General features: G+C 39.0%; 1 protein-coding gene and 1 non-coding gene across 33 annotated transcripts in view; one reads left to right on the top strand and one right to left on the bottom strand.

The window, feature by feature from the left end:
• SMARCA2 (SWI/SNF related, matrix associated, actin dependent regulator of chromatin, subfamily a, member 2) overlaps positions 1–12,133 on the top strand; it is a 222,486-nt gene that overhangs the window by 185,680 nt on the left and 24,673 nt on the right. For 28 of the 32 annotated variants that reach the window (XM_077966143.1, XM_077966133.1, XM_028835203.2 and 25 more), the window contains one exon: positions 5,157–5,374. In XM_077966143.1, the coding sequence (XP_077822269.1) occupies positions 5,157–5,374 (218 nt within the window). Of the gene's footprint in view, positions 1–1,142; positions 1,373–1,951; positions 2,083–3,297; positions 3,394–5,156; positions 5,375–12,133 lie in introns of those variants that run through there. The other 4 variants (XM_015117821.3, XM_015117820.3, XM_015117819.3 and 1 more) reach the window with 4 other exon arrangements.
• On the bottom strand, positions 6,236–6,426 carry LOC114672940 (U2 spliceosomal RNA). Its single transcript, XR_003723463.2, has one exon. It is a non-coding gene; the product is annotated as a U2 spliceosomal RNA (small nuclear RNA).

Raw genomic sequence — 12,133 nt, 5'->3', positions numbered from 1 at the left:
CTGCCTCCCAGGTTCAAGCAATTCTCCTGCCTCAGCCTCCTGAGTAGCTGGGATTACAGGGCATGCACCACCATGCCCAGCTAATTTTGTATTTTTAGTAGAGATGGGGCTTCTCCATGTTGGTTAGGCTGGTCTCAAACTCCCGAACTCAGGTGTGATCCACCTGCCTTGGCCTCCCGAAGTGCTGGGATTACAGGCATGAGCCACCACACCCGGCCCATGTTAGCCGTTTTAAGTGTACATTTCAGTAACATTAAGTACATTTACATTGCTGTGCAACTGCCACCAACATCCCATCTTCAGAACTTTTCCATTATCTCAAACTGAAATTTTGACCTCATTAAGCATTAACTCCCCAGCCCTCTTCCCTTAGCCCCTGGTAAACACTGTTCTCTTTTCTCATCTCTGAAATCATACAGTATTTGCCCTTTTGTGTCTAGATTATTTCACTTTAGGGAATTTGATTTTATGCCAGTTTTTCTAACAGGTTGCTTTTGGAGACAGTAATAATCAAAAACTTACTGTCCAAAGCCCTGAGTCTGAAATTCTGCATCCAAAAGTGCTACAGTGTGCATTAAACTGATTAAAATAATGTGGCATCTTTGACGATGAGCTCTATGTTCAACTTTGTTGTTAAGATTTATATTGTAAGAAAATCTCATACATGAAAATGTAAATGTAAAATTCCACTATTTTGTTGGCATTGCTTTTCTTGTTTGGGGGATCTTTACCTGTATTATTGGCTTCCAGGGTCTCAGCAGGGCACAAGGGATATTTAGCCTGTCTGAATTTTGGAATCAAGTTTGGTGATATGTGAGCTGTCCCAAGAAAGCACTAGTATAATGTAATGGTCTTAACCTGCATTCTTTAATGCTTAGCCCTGGGCTCTGTAATCCCACCCCCATGCCCAGCAGCATCCCAGGTCCTCTTCTGGAATCCAACTAGAGTTCTTAAGGGAGGAGGATCCCCAGAGGGAGAAAGAGAAAGTGTCAGCGGACAGAAATATGATACTGAAATAGCAGAGTTAGTGTTTGAGTACTGACTTTCCCGTTTCGCATGGAAGAAATTTCCATGCCTTGTCTGGATATCTTTAGAATTGCTCCTTTCAGTGTTAAGATGGTTTGTTCCACTGTAAGGGCTGTGCCACATGGCTTGGTGGACTTGGAGAGGCGGAGGTGGAAACAATGCGCAGGAGTTGGCCTGGGGCTTTTTGTTTGCGTGTCCCTCTTTACCTATTCATAATCATGGATCCCCTCTGCTTTGTGGTATTGTGAACCACGCATAACAGCGCCTCTTTACACCACCGGGTTGAGAAGAAGGCGCCTGAGGCTGACTTTCTGGACCTTCCGTCACGCAGTAAAAGATGTGGTTGGTGTGTGTCAGGATGAGAGGGCCACAACTGGACCCACGTGTGGCCGCTTCCCGGGTCTGCCATGTGCTTTGCTAGCTGCAAAGTGTTTCCTCTAAAACAGCTGATCCTGCATGACTGTCTCCTGCATTTTGTTGTCAGAACGTGCACGCTGCTTTCATAAGAACTAATTGAAGAGGGAGCTAGTTTGCATCTCGTTCTTGCATACCCTGAGTCATGAAAAACATTTTCTCTTAAGCAAAATGGAAAGAAAGAAAAGAGAGAAAGAGGGCCAAAAAAAAAAAAGAAAGAAAGAAAAAAAAAGGTTGCCATCCAGTGGAGGAAGGAGTAATTCCCAGCTTCATTCAGGAAAAACGCAGGCTGAAATATGCTTAACTGTTTTAACTTGACTGGGGATTTTTACCACCATATGGGTTTTTTTTCGTGACATCCGGAGCCAAATGGGTGCAGTATGCCTTTAAGAAAAGAGGTGCCTCACTAAACTTCGCTGTAGTTGTGTTTCACCGTTTCGGTAGGGAAGGAAAGTGTTAATTTCTTATTTGTACACTTTTTTTCCCCGACTTCCTTCCTATTCACTTCATTAAATCTAGAGGCAGTTCAGCATGGGAGCCGTCTGTATGTTGAATTAGGGCTCGCACTCTTGCGCAACACGTCACCAGTCGGAAACTGGGGGTTTGCTTCTGTGATTTATTTCATTATTGTGCTGGTAAAAGGTTTGGAAGGGAATTCTTTTTGGGGGTAGTACTTTAGCATTGTGTAGCAAGTTTTTGGGTTTTTTTTTTGTGTGCCCCCCAACCCCCAGCGCTGAGTTTGAGTCAGTTGAGCCAGTTTAATAAATAATTTTTTTAAATAAAAGAACAGTTTAAAATCTCCATGAATAATTTTACTTACATGCAGGAGTAATCTTACTCTACTCTTTATGTGCGAAAAGCATTGGGAAGTATTTAGTGAATTGATTTCCATTAGAAAAAGACCCTTAGAAATCACAGAACATAAAGCACTGCATATGGATGTGTTTGGGGTCTTTGGGGAGGAGGGAAGATGTTTTGTAGCTCTCTGCATTCCTGCATAAAACCTTAGTTTAAGGGGAATAATGGTCAGTACTTTGTGTGTTTCCTTGTAATTCCAGAACCTAAATTTAATAAGAATCTGCACGTATTAGCAATTGTAATAAAAATTGTTTCAGTTGTTCTGTTTGCAATTTAATTTGTTTTCGCTTCTTAGCTACTCACAGATTTAGAGATTTAAAACTCCAAATATCACAAGCTTATGCTTTTTCCCTCTTTTCAAAATTGAGGGGGGTGAGAGTAGAAATATCCTTTTTACAACTCCCCCCAACTTCATTTATCCCACTGAGAAGAAAAACAATGAAAAATTTTACAGCATGAAACTGAAAGTGAAGTGTTACAGTTGTTCTGGATTTTCTTTAAAGAGCAGAATTACATATTATATTAAAATATTTGAACCTTAGAACATGCACATTGCTTTTATTTACATGCATTTAATTTTTAAAAAAATTGTCTTCTATTTTAAAAATCATTTCGACTGCTCCAAACCATGCTGCTATTTTTTTAAAAATAAGGTATAAAATGCCAAAAAAGCATACCTTGTTTTAATTGTTTAAAATAAATTTGAATATTAATTTGTTTTCTTACTGGCTTAATTGTTAAAATGTGAGCAAGAATCAGAAACCACCTGAGCTAAAATCTCTAATTCTGCTGCCTGGAATAATAAGGGAAAAAAATATGATAAGTAGTTGTCAATATTAAAACAGGCTGAAGGAGGAAGCCTTCGGGCCTTGTAGTAGGTAGAATGAAACAGCAGATTTGAGTATCCACAATCCTTTCAGTATTAAATTTTCAGTAAAATAAAATTACTTGTATATGAAAACATAGCCTTTCCCCAGCTCTCTTTTTTTTCCTGATCAGCTGATGAAGAGACTAGCAGCTCGCTGCTTTGCTGGCTTGTTAATTTTATCCCCACTAACTGTGATTTCCGATAGCCGGCCTGCTGATAGTGGTAAGGTAAATATCCTTTTTCGTTGCCGTCTTGAAGATTCAGTAGAACTACATCCCAGGCATGTGTAGGTGTGTAACACATCAAAAGCCGGTGTTCTCCGTATTTCTGTGTGCAACTGGGTGCTTGAGGAGAGCAATACCATTAACTGTTGACAGCCTTGCATGCTGTATTTATTATTAGCATGTTCAGCCTCCAAGATATGCGGGACAATTTCCTTTTCTTAATCTTCGCTTAGCTGCAGTGTGTTTAGCTGTATAGTGGGTGTCCTGCTTTTTAGGCAAATGAATATTAATGCAATAATGTGAAGCTTTTTTTTTTTTCTTTTCCTTTTTCCTCATAACTCATCAGATCTCGCCTCCTTCATAGTGGTTATCTGAACACTGTAGGATCGTGATGGAAATTGTCTTTTGATTATTAAGGCCTAGGCTCAGACTGTCCCTTAGGAATCTGTCTGTGTGCATGTTGCTTCTATGGATTTGCACATTGGAGGATGCATAGAAAACATATTTTTTTTTTAAATCCCACTGGCATTTTTAACATGCCAGGTTGTTTTGTGTTCTGCACCAGGTTTTCTTCACAAAACCTTTCTTTTTCAGGAAGCATTGTACATAAGTGAAAGAAATTATGTCTGAGCTGTAATCACTCTTTATATTGATTGTTATACTCACATGATCATAAATATTAGCCATGTTTGGTGCTGTGGAGAAATGAAGGTAATTGCCTTATGATTAGAGCTCTTTCAGCTACGAGAAAGGATTGATTATCATTTGCATACTGGAGGCAATATTGAGAGGCAGGAGGAACAAATAACAACATTAGTTATTTTGTGTGAGAGAGCAATCTCAAAATATAATTTAAAGATTTTTTTAGAACATTTCTATGTTCAAATTTTATGTTCTTTTTTTTTTTTTTCCTTTGCAGTATTTTTCCTCTATTTTTCTTTTGAGTTTTGAGATTTACCAGGAAAAAAAAAAAGTTGAAACTTCTGGGTCTGTCACATGGATCTTTTAGCCCTTTATGAACAGGTTTCTTTTATACCTGGTTGTTTTTATAGCTATTTTATTATCTCTCTGCATTAGTGCTGCTGGCTCTGGTTTAAAGCAAGCGTTTGCAGGTAATTGGAAAAAAGTGTTTATTGTTTGTGAGTGTGTGTGTTCTTTATCGAATGATTTAAGTGCGTTTACCAAGGAATGTGGCTTTGTACTTTCCCGTTTCCTTGTTTACTAATTGCCACGTTAGAACAAAAATCTAGATGGAATTTTGATTTATATTGTTAATCATGAATAAATTGATGCAAAACCTCAAGAAAAGGTCAAAGCTTATATGCTCGTGTGGATGTATTCTTAGGGATTTTTTTTTCATAACCCACCCCTCGTTTTGTTTACCTTTTCCTTCCCTTACAGTATTGAGAAAATTAGGGTCATGTTCTTAAACTGAGCTAAAATTTCATCTGGATTCAGTTATCATCAAATACTTGAATTTATAGATCTTTTAATATTTGTCATATTCTTCTTTACTGTGAGTGTTTTGGGCCTTCAGTGTGTTTTGCTCATGAAACAGACTTGAGTTAAAGATGCATTTATCCAATATGGTAGCATTCCTTTTTTCTTCTTCCTCCACTGATTACTGTTAAATTTTACTTCTTTTTTTTTTTGGTTAATTTTTCATTTTATTCTAATTGTTGAAGCTATATATAAATATACACATACTTTTTTTGTCTTGGTTATTTTCTTGTCTTGAATTTTTCTCCTTTGTTTTCAATGAACAGGCCATTGAAGACGGCAATTTGGAGGAAATGGAAGAGGAAGTACGGCTTAAGAAGCGAAAAAGACGAAGAAATGTGGATAAAGATCCTGCGAAAGAAGATGTGGAAAAAGCTAAGAAGAGAAGAGGCCGCCCTCCTGCTGAGAAACTGTCACCAAATCCCCCCAAACTGACAAAGCAGATGAACGCTATCATCGATACTGTGATAAACTACAAAGATAGGTGAGTGTTTGGTTCCTTCACCTTGATCATCTCTCACCAAGATGCCGAATGGTGCTACCTAAGGAGGAAGCAGTTGTTAAGTTATGCACTTAGGTTTTATTTTCTTTCTAGTTTGTGTTTTATAGCTTGCTTTCTTTGTACCTGTTTAAAATGGCCACTATTGCTATTTTGTGTGATGTTTCATAATGTATTATTTAAGATAGTTGAAAATTTAGTTTAGATTACAAAATTTAAAAAAAATTCTAAATTAGAAAAGGATTCTTAAGGACCTCTGAAATACCATCTGAAAATGAAGATATTTCAGATGAAAGGGATTGGAATGATGGAGTAAAATTATTTTTTTGAATTGAATTGTTAGAGAAAGAAGAATCCTAATATATTTAAGGTAAATATCTCATGTTAAGAATGTTTAAAGCAAAATAGATGCTTCCTAGTAAATACAGGTTCTTCTTTCCTTCCAACACTTGAATTTCTGAGCTCTTGTTTGAGTTATCTCTTTCTTCCTAATACCACATAGTCAGCATGGTCTTTCAGCAAACTTACCTTTTTCCTGGGATTTTTGGATACTGACTTTGAGAAAGCTGTGTTGGACACTCCTCCCAGGCCATTTTAAACAATGAATAATTATTTGAAAACCAAAGACACTGTAGGGTGTCAGTCAGACGCATACAGTAGATGAACTAGTTAGGCTACACTTTGGTTAGTTGACTTGGTTTCCACTTTATTATCATGTGGTAATGTTTGCATTTGAAGATGGCTTCTAGTTTCAGTTGATAATTTGACGGGAAACAGGCATTTTCACGCAGTTGCATAGTGGTATTAATCGGTTTTTAATTACCAGTTGAAAAAATTTTTTTCTCAAGGGGGTGCATCATTCCTGGAGGTACTGCAGTACCAGGTCGATGTGTGGAGTTGATGGAGCAAGCTCCTGTTCTAGCTCCCTGCTTCCAAAATCCACTTAACATGTTGTCCTCGGATAGAGGAGGAATCAGATATTAAGCATGTAACAACAGATACTACACTTGATCTTAGCCAAAAGGCTGAGAAGCAGTTAGTTACCAGAAATGTTTGACATTAACTAGTGTTGCTCTGTACCCCTGTGTTTAACATGAACAACTACGTTGTGTTTTTAGTTTTTCATTATGGGTTTGCTGAATACATCATAGCAGGAAGGAAAAATTATTATAAAAATTAAGTAGTATAAAAAGCAAGAAACTTTCCACCATGGGGTTTTGCTGTTAAGCCTTTCTTATCTATAAGGAGTTTTCAGAAATGGGGAAAGAGGAGTAGGTGGAGATGTTTGTGAAAAGGCCAGAATTTCTTGATCCGTTTTGCCCACCAGGTCTGTCAGATTTTGTGTTTACTATTTTCCTTTTTTCAAAAAATAAATAAATAATTGCATCCCCTTTGAGGCTTCTGAAGTGGCCACGAAAGGCAACCCCATTCTCTTGGGTTTGGACCAGCTGTTCATTAATGAAGGGGAATGACAGCAATCCAGGAAGGAAATTTTGACCACAAATCCATGCTTTGTCCAGAGTGAACATGAAAACTTCCTTGTAAACCATGAATCAGTAACTCTCATGTTTCTATTCACCCCCCAGCTCCCCTTGTATATTTGCCATAGAAAGAGACGGTATTCTAGAAGCCAGCTTGGATTATGATGCCTTATTTTCTCAGTCCCTGGTTTAAAGCACAATATTACTAAGTAGAGAGCATCACCCTGCATATACATCAAACTTTTTTGCCTTTGTCTCAGGAGAGTGTAACATCTGTTTCTCTGACCAGATGTGCTGTGATGTGTGACAGGCATTTTGTTCATTACTCGCTGAGTGAGTCGAGGGCTGTTGTAACACTGAGAGGGGCCAGGAAAGTCCTTGGAGGTTGAGAACCTAGGCCTTTCATTCTAAGGTGATGGCTGTGTCTTTCTCTAGTGACATAAAAGAAGTCACCAACAGGTGGACTACATACTGCCAGCAGATTTATTTGGTTTTATGTTGTTTTTTTGAGGGGTGGGAGTCAGCAATACAGAAACCTGGAGAGATTTCTTGCAAAAATTTCCCTCCCATCCCCCACCCTTTTGAAAAACCTGAAACTCTGGTGGCACTTTGCCCAGCTCTCCCTAAGGTAGCAGTCAGTAGGCACGAAGAAGTGGCCATCCTTTCATTGGCAGCATCGCGCTCTAGGTTGCCACAGTCCCCATCACTCCCTATCATCTCTTCAGCATGGAGTGGGTTACCATTTACCATCATGCTTTTTATGCCTGGCTCACTTCATTCATTTGTATTACCTGCAGGCTCCATAGCTTTTGAGTTTATGACTTCCTGGTGTACGTGGCTTATGGGCTGACCACTTTCCTAGAAACCATCCAAAAATACAGAGTGGTAGGAGATTCTATGCCTTAAACCTCAGCTAATCATTGCACAGTGGTTTAGAGTACAGACTCTTGTCTTGATTTAACCACCTGCATTTGAATCCTGACTCTGGCATTCACTAGCTTGGGGACAGTTGAGTAATTTACTTAATCTCCCTGAGCCTCAGTTTGCCCATCCAAAAAAATGGGATTCATTACTCTGCCTGCCTCTAGAGTCCTTATGAGTCATCAAGGAGTTAATGTAACTCAGGCTCTTTGAACAGTTTCGTTATTAATAATCAGCCTTTCAGACTTTGAGGCTGATCAGGTAGGTGAATGGACCTCTGAGCACCGGAAAGAAAGTGTCCTTGCTGATGCTGGTTTCTGTGGTTTTATTTCTAGAAACAGAAAATGCAGTTTCAATGGTACTGCTTATTGAGTTGTACTGTAGGTAAAGGGTATTTAAATATTTCAGCATGCAGATATTGAGTAGTTTTTTTCTTTTTCACTTTTCCTTGTTTTATTTGCTTACTTACTTTTCCTTAAAAAGTGTCCTGGTAAGACACATTCTATTAGCTCCCACATTTAGATGCTTTCTGGGGAGTATGTACTAAATTTCCCACCACTGAATGTTTCATATACTTTTCATGTTGGTAATCCTCTAGAAAAAGCACTAACTATTTATATTATGTATTTCTCTTTAACTTGGTACTCAAGTAGGAGGCACTCAAATTAGGAGAGCCTTAATTAGATACAGTATCATATTTTTGGTTGGTTTTAGAAAACGCTGCTGGGAGATGTACATTTCACTGTGTTGAGATTTTTGCACCATTAAAGTCAGTTACTTAAATAGCAACTCAACCCACCTGTGAAAGAAATACCACCTGTGCTAACCTCCTTCCCATCACTTTGGTCAAATGTTAGGGCTCTGACGTTCATGTAGATTAACAGCATATTAAATAAGAACTGCCATTTATATTTAACTGATATATAAGAAGAATTAATTAGCTCTCATGAGACAGTTGTTTAAAGTTCATGCATGATTCTGGGGCAGATGTATCTTGATATTTTCATAAAGAACTAAGATCATTTATGTGTGTATTTATTGCTTTTTAGTCAGTGATAGGACTTGTTTTTTAAAAGGAGGGTACTTTCTAAAAATCTGACCCTGAAGAGCCAGATATTGTGTGATTCATAAATGTCAAATCTTTCTGCAGTAACTGCTATTCAGAGGTAGTACTGGTCTGTTGCTACTGGCCCCCATCATTTTATTTGCACAAATAGAAAACTTTCTATCAAGTAGTATTAGAAGGCTTTGTTTTGACCTGTTAAGCATGCTTTGTTTTCTGCTTATTTAGAAGCTTTTAGAAACTCATATTCTCAATTTATGTAATATTTAGCCCAAGACTGTTCTTTGAGAAGGGATTCATCCTGTTTGCATTTGTACCTTTGAAGATTGCCCCTGGGATGAGACGTAGAATTAGATGGTGAAGAGTAGAGTCTATGGAGCTGTTCCAACTCTAGAGGCTTTTAGTTACTTGGATAAAGAAGAGAGAGAGAGATTCCTAGAGACATTCTTAAAGTTGGAAGGGACATTTAGCTCTGCCTGGCCCAACTTCCCACAACACAAATAAGTCCCCCTGTACCACCTCTGGCGTGTGGTCATCCACGTCCACGTGGACCCTCCAGTGTGAGCTCCCTGCTTCAGAGCAGTTCTTGGCACCGAAAGACAGTTGTAAACACATAGCCATTTCCTACATTAAAAGGGATGCAGCCCTCTGACCCCTAGCTATTTGTTCTACTTGAAACCTCGGAGAATAAATCTGCTGTCATTCTGAGAAATATCCTTTAAAATGTATCAACAAGCATATCTACGTCAGGACATTCTTCTTCAGGTTGGAACACTTCACTTTGCTCTCTGAGTGATGCCTAGACATTGGCCACATTCCAGTCTCCTAGTGTCCCATTTAAAACATGGCACCCAGAACTCCAATGGCGTATTCTGATCATTAATTGCAGGGTAGTTAGCTTCCTTATTCTGGACACCAGAATTCTGTTAGCATAACTGAAGAGTATGTTTACTTTTTCCAGCAACCTTGACAGAGTTAACTCATTGAATATGTGACTTGTTGAAATAAACCCCACTCCCCACCCCAAAACACACATACACAGCTCTGATTTCATATGAATACTGCCAAGGTTAGCTTTCAACTAAGCCTGATGTTTTTGAACCTATACCCGCTGACTGTATTCTCATCCCTGTGTAGTTCCAGCCTTACTACTTTTCGTCCCATCATCCTTGCATGTTGCTGTACCCCTAAATTTTTATTTTTGTAAAAATTGCATTTACGTATCTTAAGTTTTTGTCATCCAAAGATTTTGATATGAGCTATTGCTTAGAAACTTAGACAAAGGACAGGTCTCTGTGACATACCCCTGAAAATCACTTCAGGTTGACATGAATATATTAACCAGTAATCCTTAAGGTTGGTTACCCATCAATGAACTCATATAGCCATGCTCTCATGTCACCCACATTTATCCTTTCTCAGCATTATCAAGAAAGGCTAAAACCATGATACACCATGGCTATAGCCTTTCCAATCTATCAACCTAGAAACCCTGCCGAAGAAGTGAAATGAGGTTAGCTTGCCATGGCTTTTTCTAAGAGACCTCCTGCTGTCACTTAATGATGTTATTTATCTTTTCTAAATAGCCCTGTGGCATCTGAATGATTTCTTCTAAATTTTTACCAAGGGTCAACATCAAGCGTAACAGTCTCAGGTTTTCTTTCTCATATTAAAATTGGGACATGTGCTTATCTCTAGTCTTCTGATTCCATTTTTATGCTCTTGTGATTTCCTAAATGTTATTAGCAGAAGCAATCTACATGCTTTTCCAGGATGTAATTAGTTTGCAACTGGACACTTGAACTTACTTGAAGTGGCTTGATATGCTCTTTCTATCAACTCTCCTATCAGGAGCTTTTGTTCACCATTTATTGTGCCTTGCTTTTCAAATATGAGCATTGTTCTCATTCCTGAAGAATCTGGAGACAGAAAGTGAATAGGGTGTCATCACCTCCTCCCTCTCTATCAATTGTTTGAAGACAATTCTTTCAGAAGCAGTCCACAGAAAGACTAGCCCTGCTGTCTTTAAAAGGGTTTGGACATCAGGTCTAGCCTTGAAGATGGATGCAGTAAAGCGGTGGAGGAGGCAGCAGATACCTGCCTGGTCAGAACCTGGTCAGTCCAATTGGTGAACACAGCCCCGGTGCACAGTGGAGTGGCAGCCACGTGGCTCCTGCCTCCCTCTTTAGTCTCTGCTGTCTTCCGCTGGGAATACGTTCTTCTTGCCCCTAAATTTAATAAGCCTTTGTGGTATCTCTGGGAATTGTGGTAAGACTCAGCTTGTCCTGAATTTTTAGTTCACATTGGAGAAAAATCATTCATTCTTTCTAGAAATATTACCATCATTTTTTTCTTATTTCCAGCACCATACTGTTGAATATAATTATAAGGTGAAAATTCCAAGTACTTACCCCCACTAGCTCATCGTGCAGTGGAGGAGAGAGCTTTCCTGTGGGATATTACTGAAGAGGTAGCTGGCCTGGGGAATTCAGGGAAGTAGGGGTCACATGGGCCCCATTATCTGAGGATACAATGACATTACCTGGTGCTTATAATGCGTTTAGGACATTATAATAACATTTACCTGGAAAAATGAGCTTTTTTTTTTTTTTTTTTTTTTTTTTTGAGATGGAGTTTCACTCTTGTTGCCCAGGCTGGAGTGCAATTGCACAATCTCAGCTCACTGCAACCTCCGCCTCCCGGGTTCAAGCAATTCTCCTGCCTTAGCCTCCGGAGTTGCTGGGAGTACAGGCGTGCACCACCATGCCTGGCTAATTTTGTATTTTTAGTAGAGACAGGGTTTCACCATGTTGGTCAGGCTGGTCTCGAACTCCTCACCTCAGGTGATCTGCCTTTCTCAGCCTCCCAAAGTGCTGGGATTATAGGCATGAGCCACCATGCCCGGCAAGTGATCTGATATGTTATTACATTATAGCACCTTTCTAAGAATTTGATAAACTACAAACTGTGGACTAATTGTACTTAATTCCTGTACGTACTGAAAAGTAATTTGCAGCATTTTTCTCATTTTGAGAAGGACTGAAACTCTCTTGAAGGCCCACATGTAATCAGCCCATTCTCCAGAAGGGCAGGGCTCTTATTTAAAAATGTTGCCTTGTTCCAAGGCTTTCTCTGCCTCGGAAGTTCTTTATTTGAAGTGTGTTAGGTATTTGCTGTGTCAAAGGCTTTCCCACACTGATTATCATCTCAAGGCTTCATCAAACCAATGGATCTTTACACTGGCATTCATACTGTCTTTCTAAAATAAGTTTTAGTAAA

The sequence above is a fragment of the Macaca mulatta genome, chromosome 15, assembly GCF_049350105.2.
Source record: "Macaca mulatta isolate MMU2019108-1 chromosome 15, T2T-MMU8v2.0, whole genome shotgun sequence".
Taxonomy (NCBI): Eukaryota; Metazoa; Chordata; class Mammalia; order Primates; family Cercopithecidae; genus Macaca; species Macaca mulatta.
Note: the sequence above shows the minus strand (reverse complement) of the source record. Positions and strands in the feature narration are given on the sequence as shown.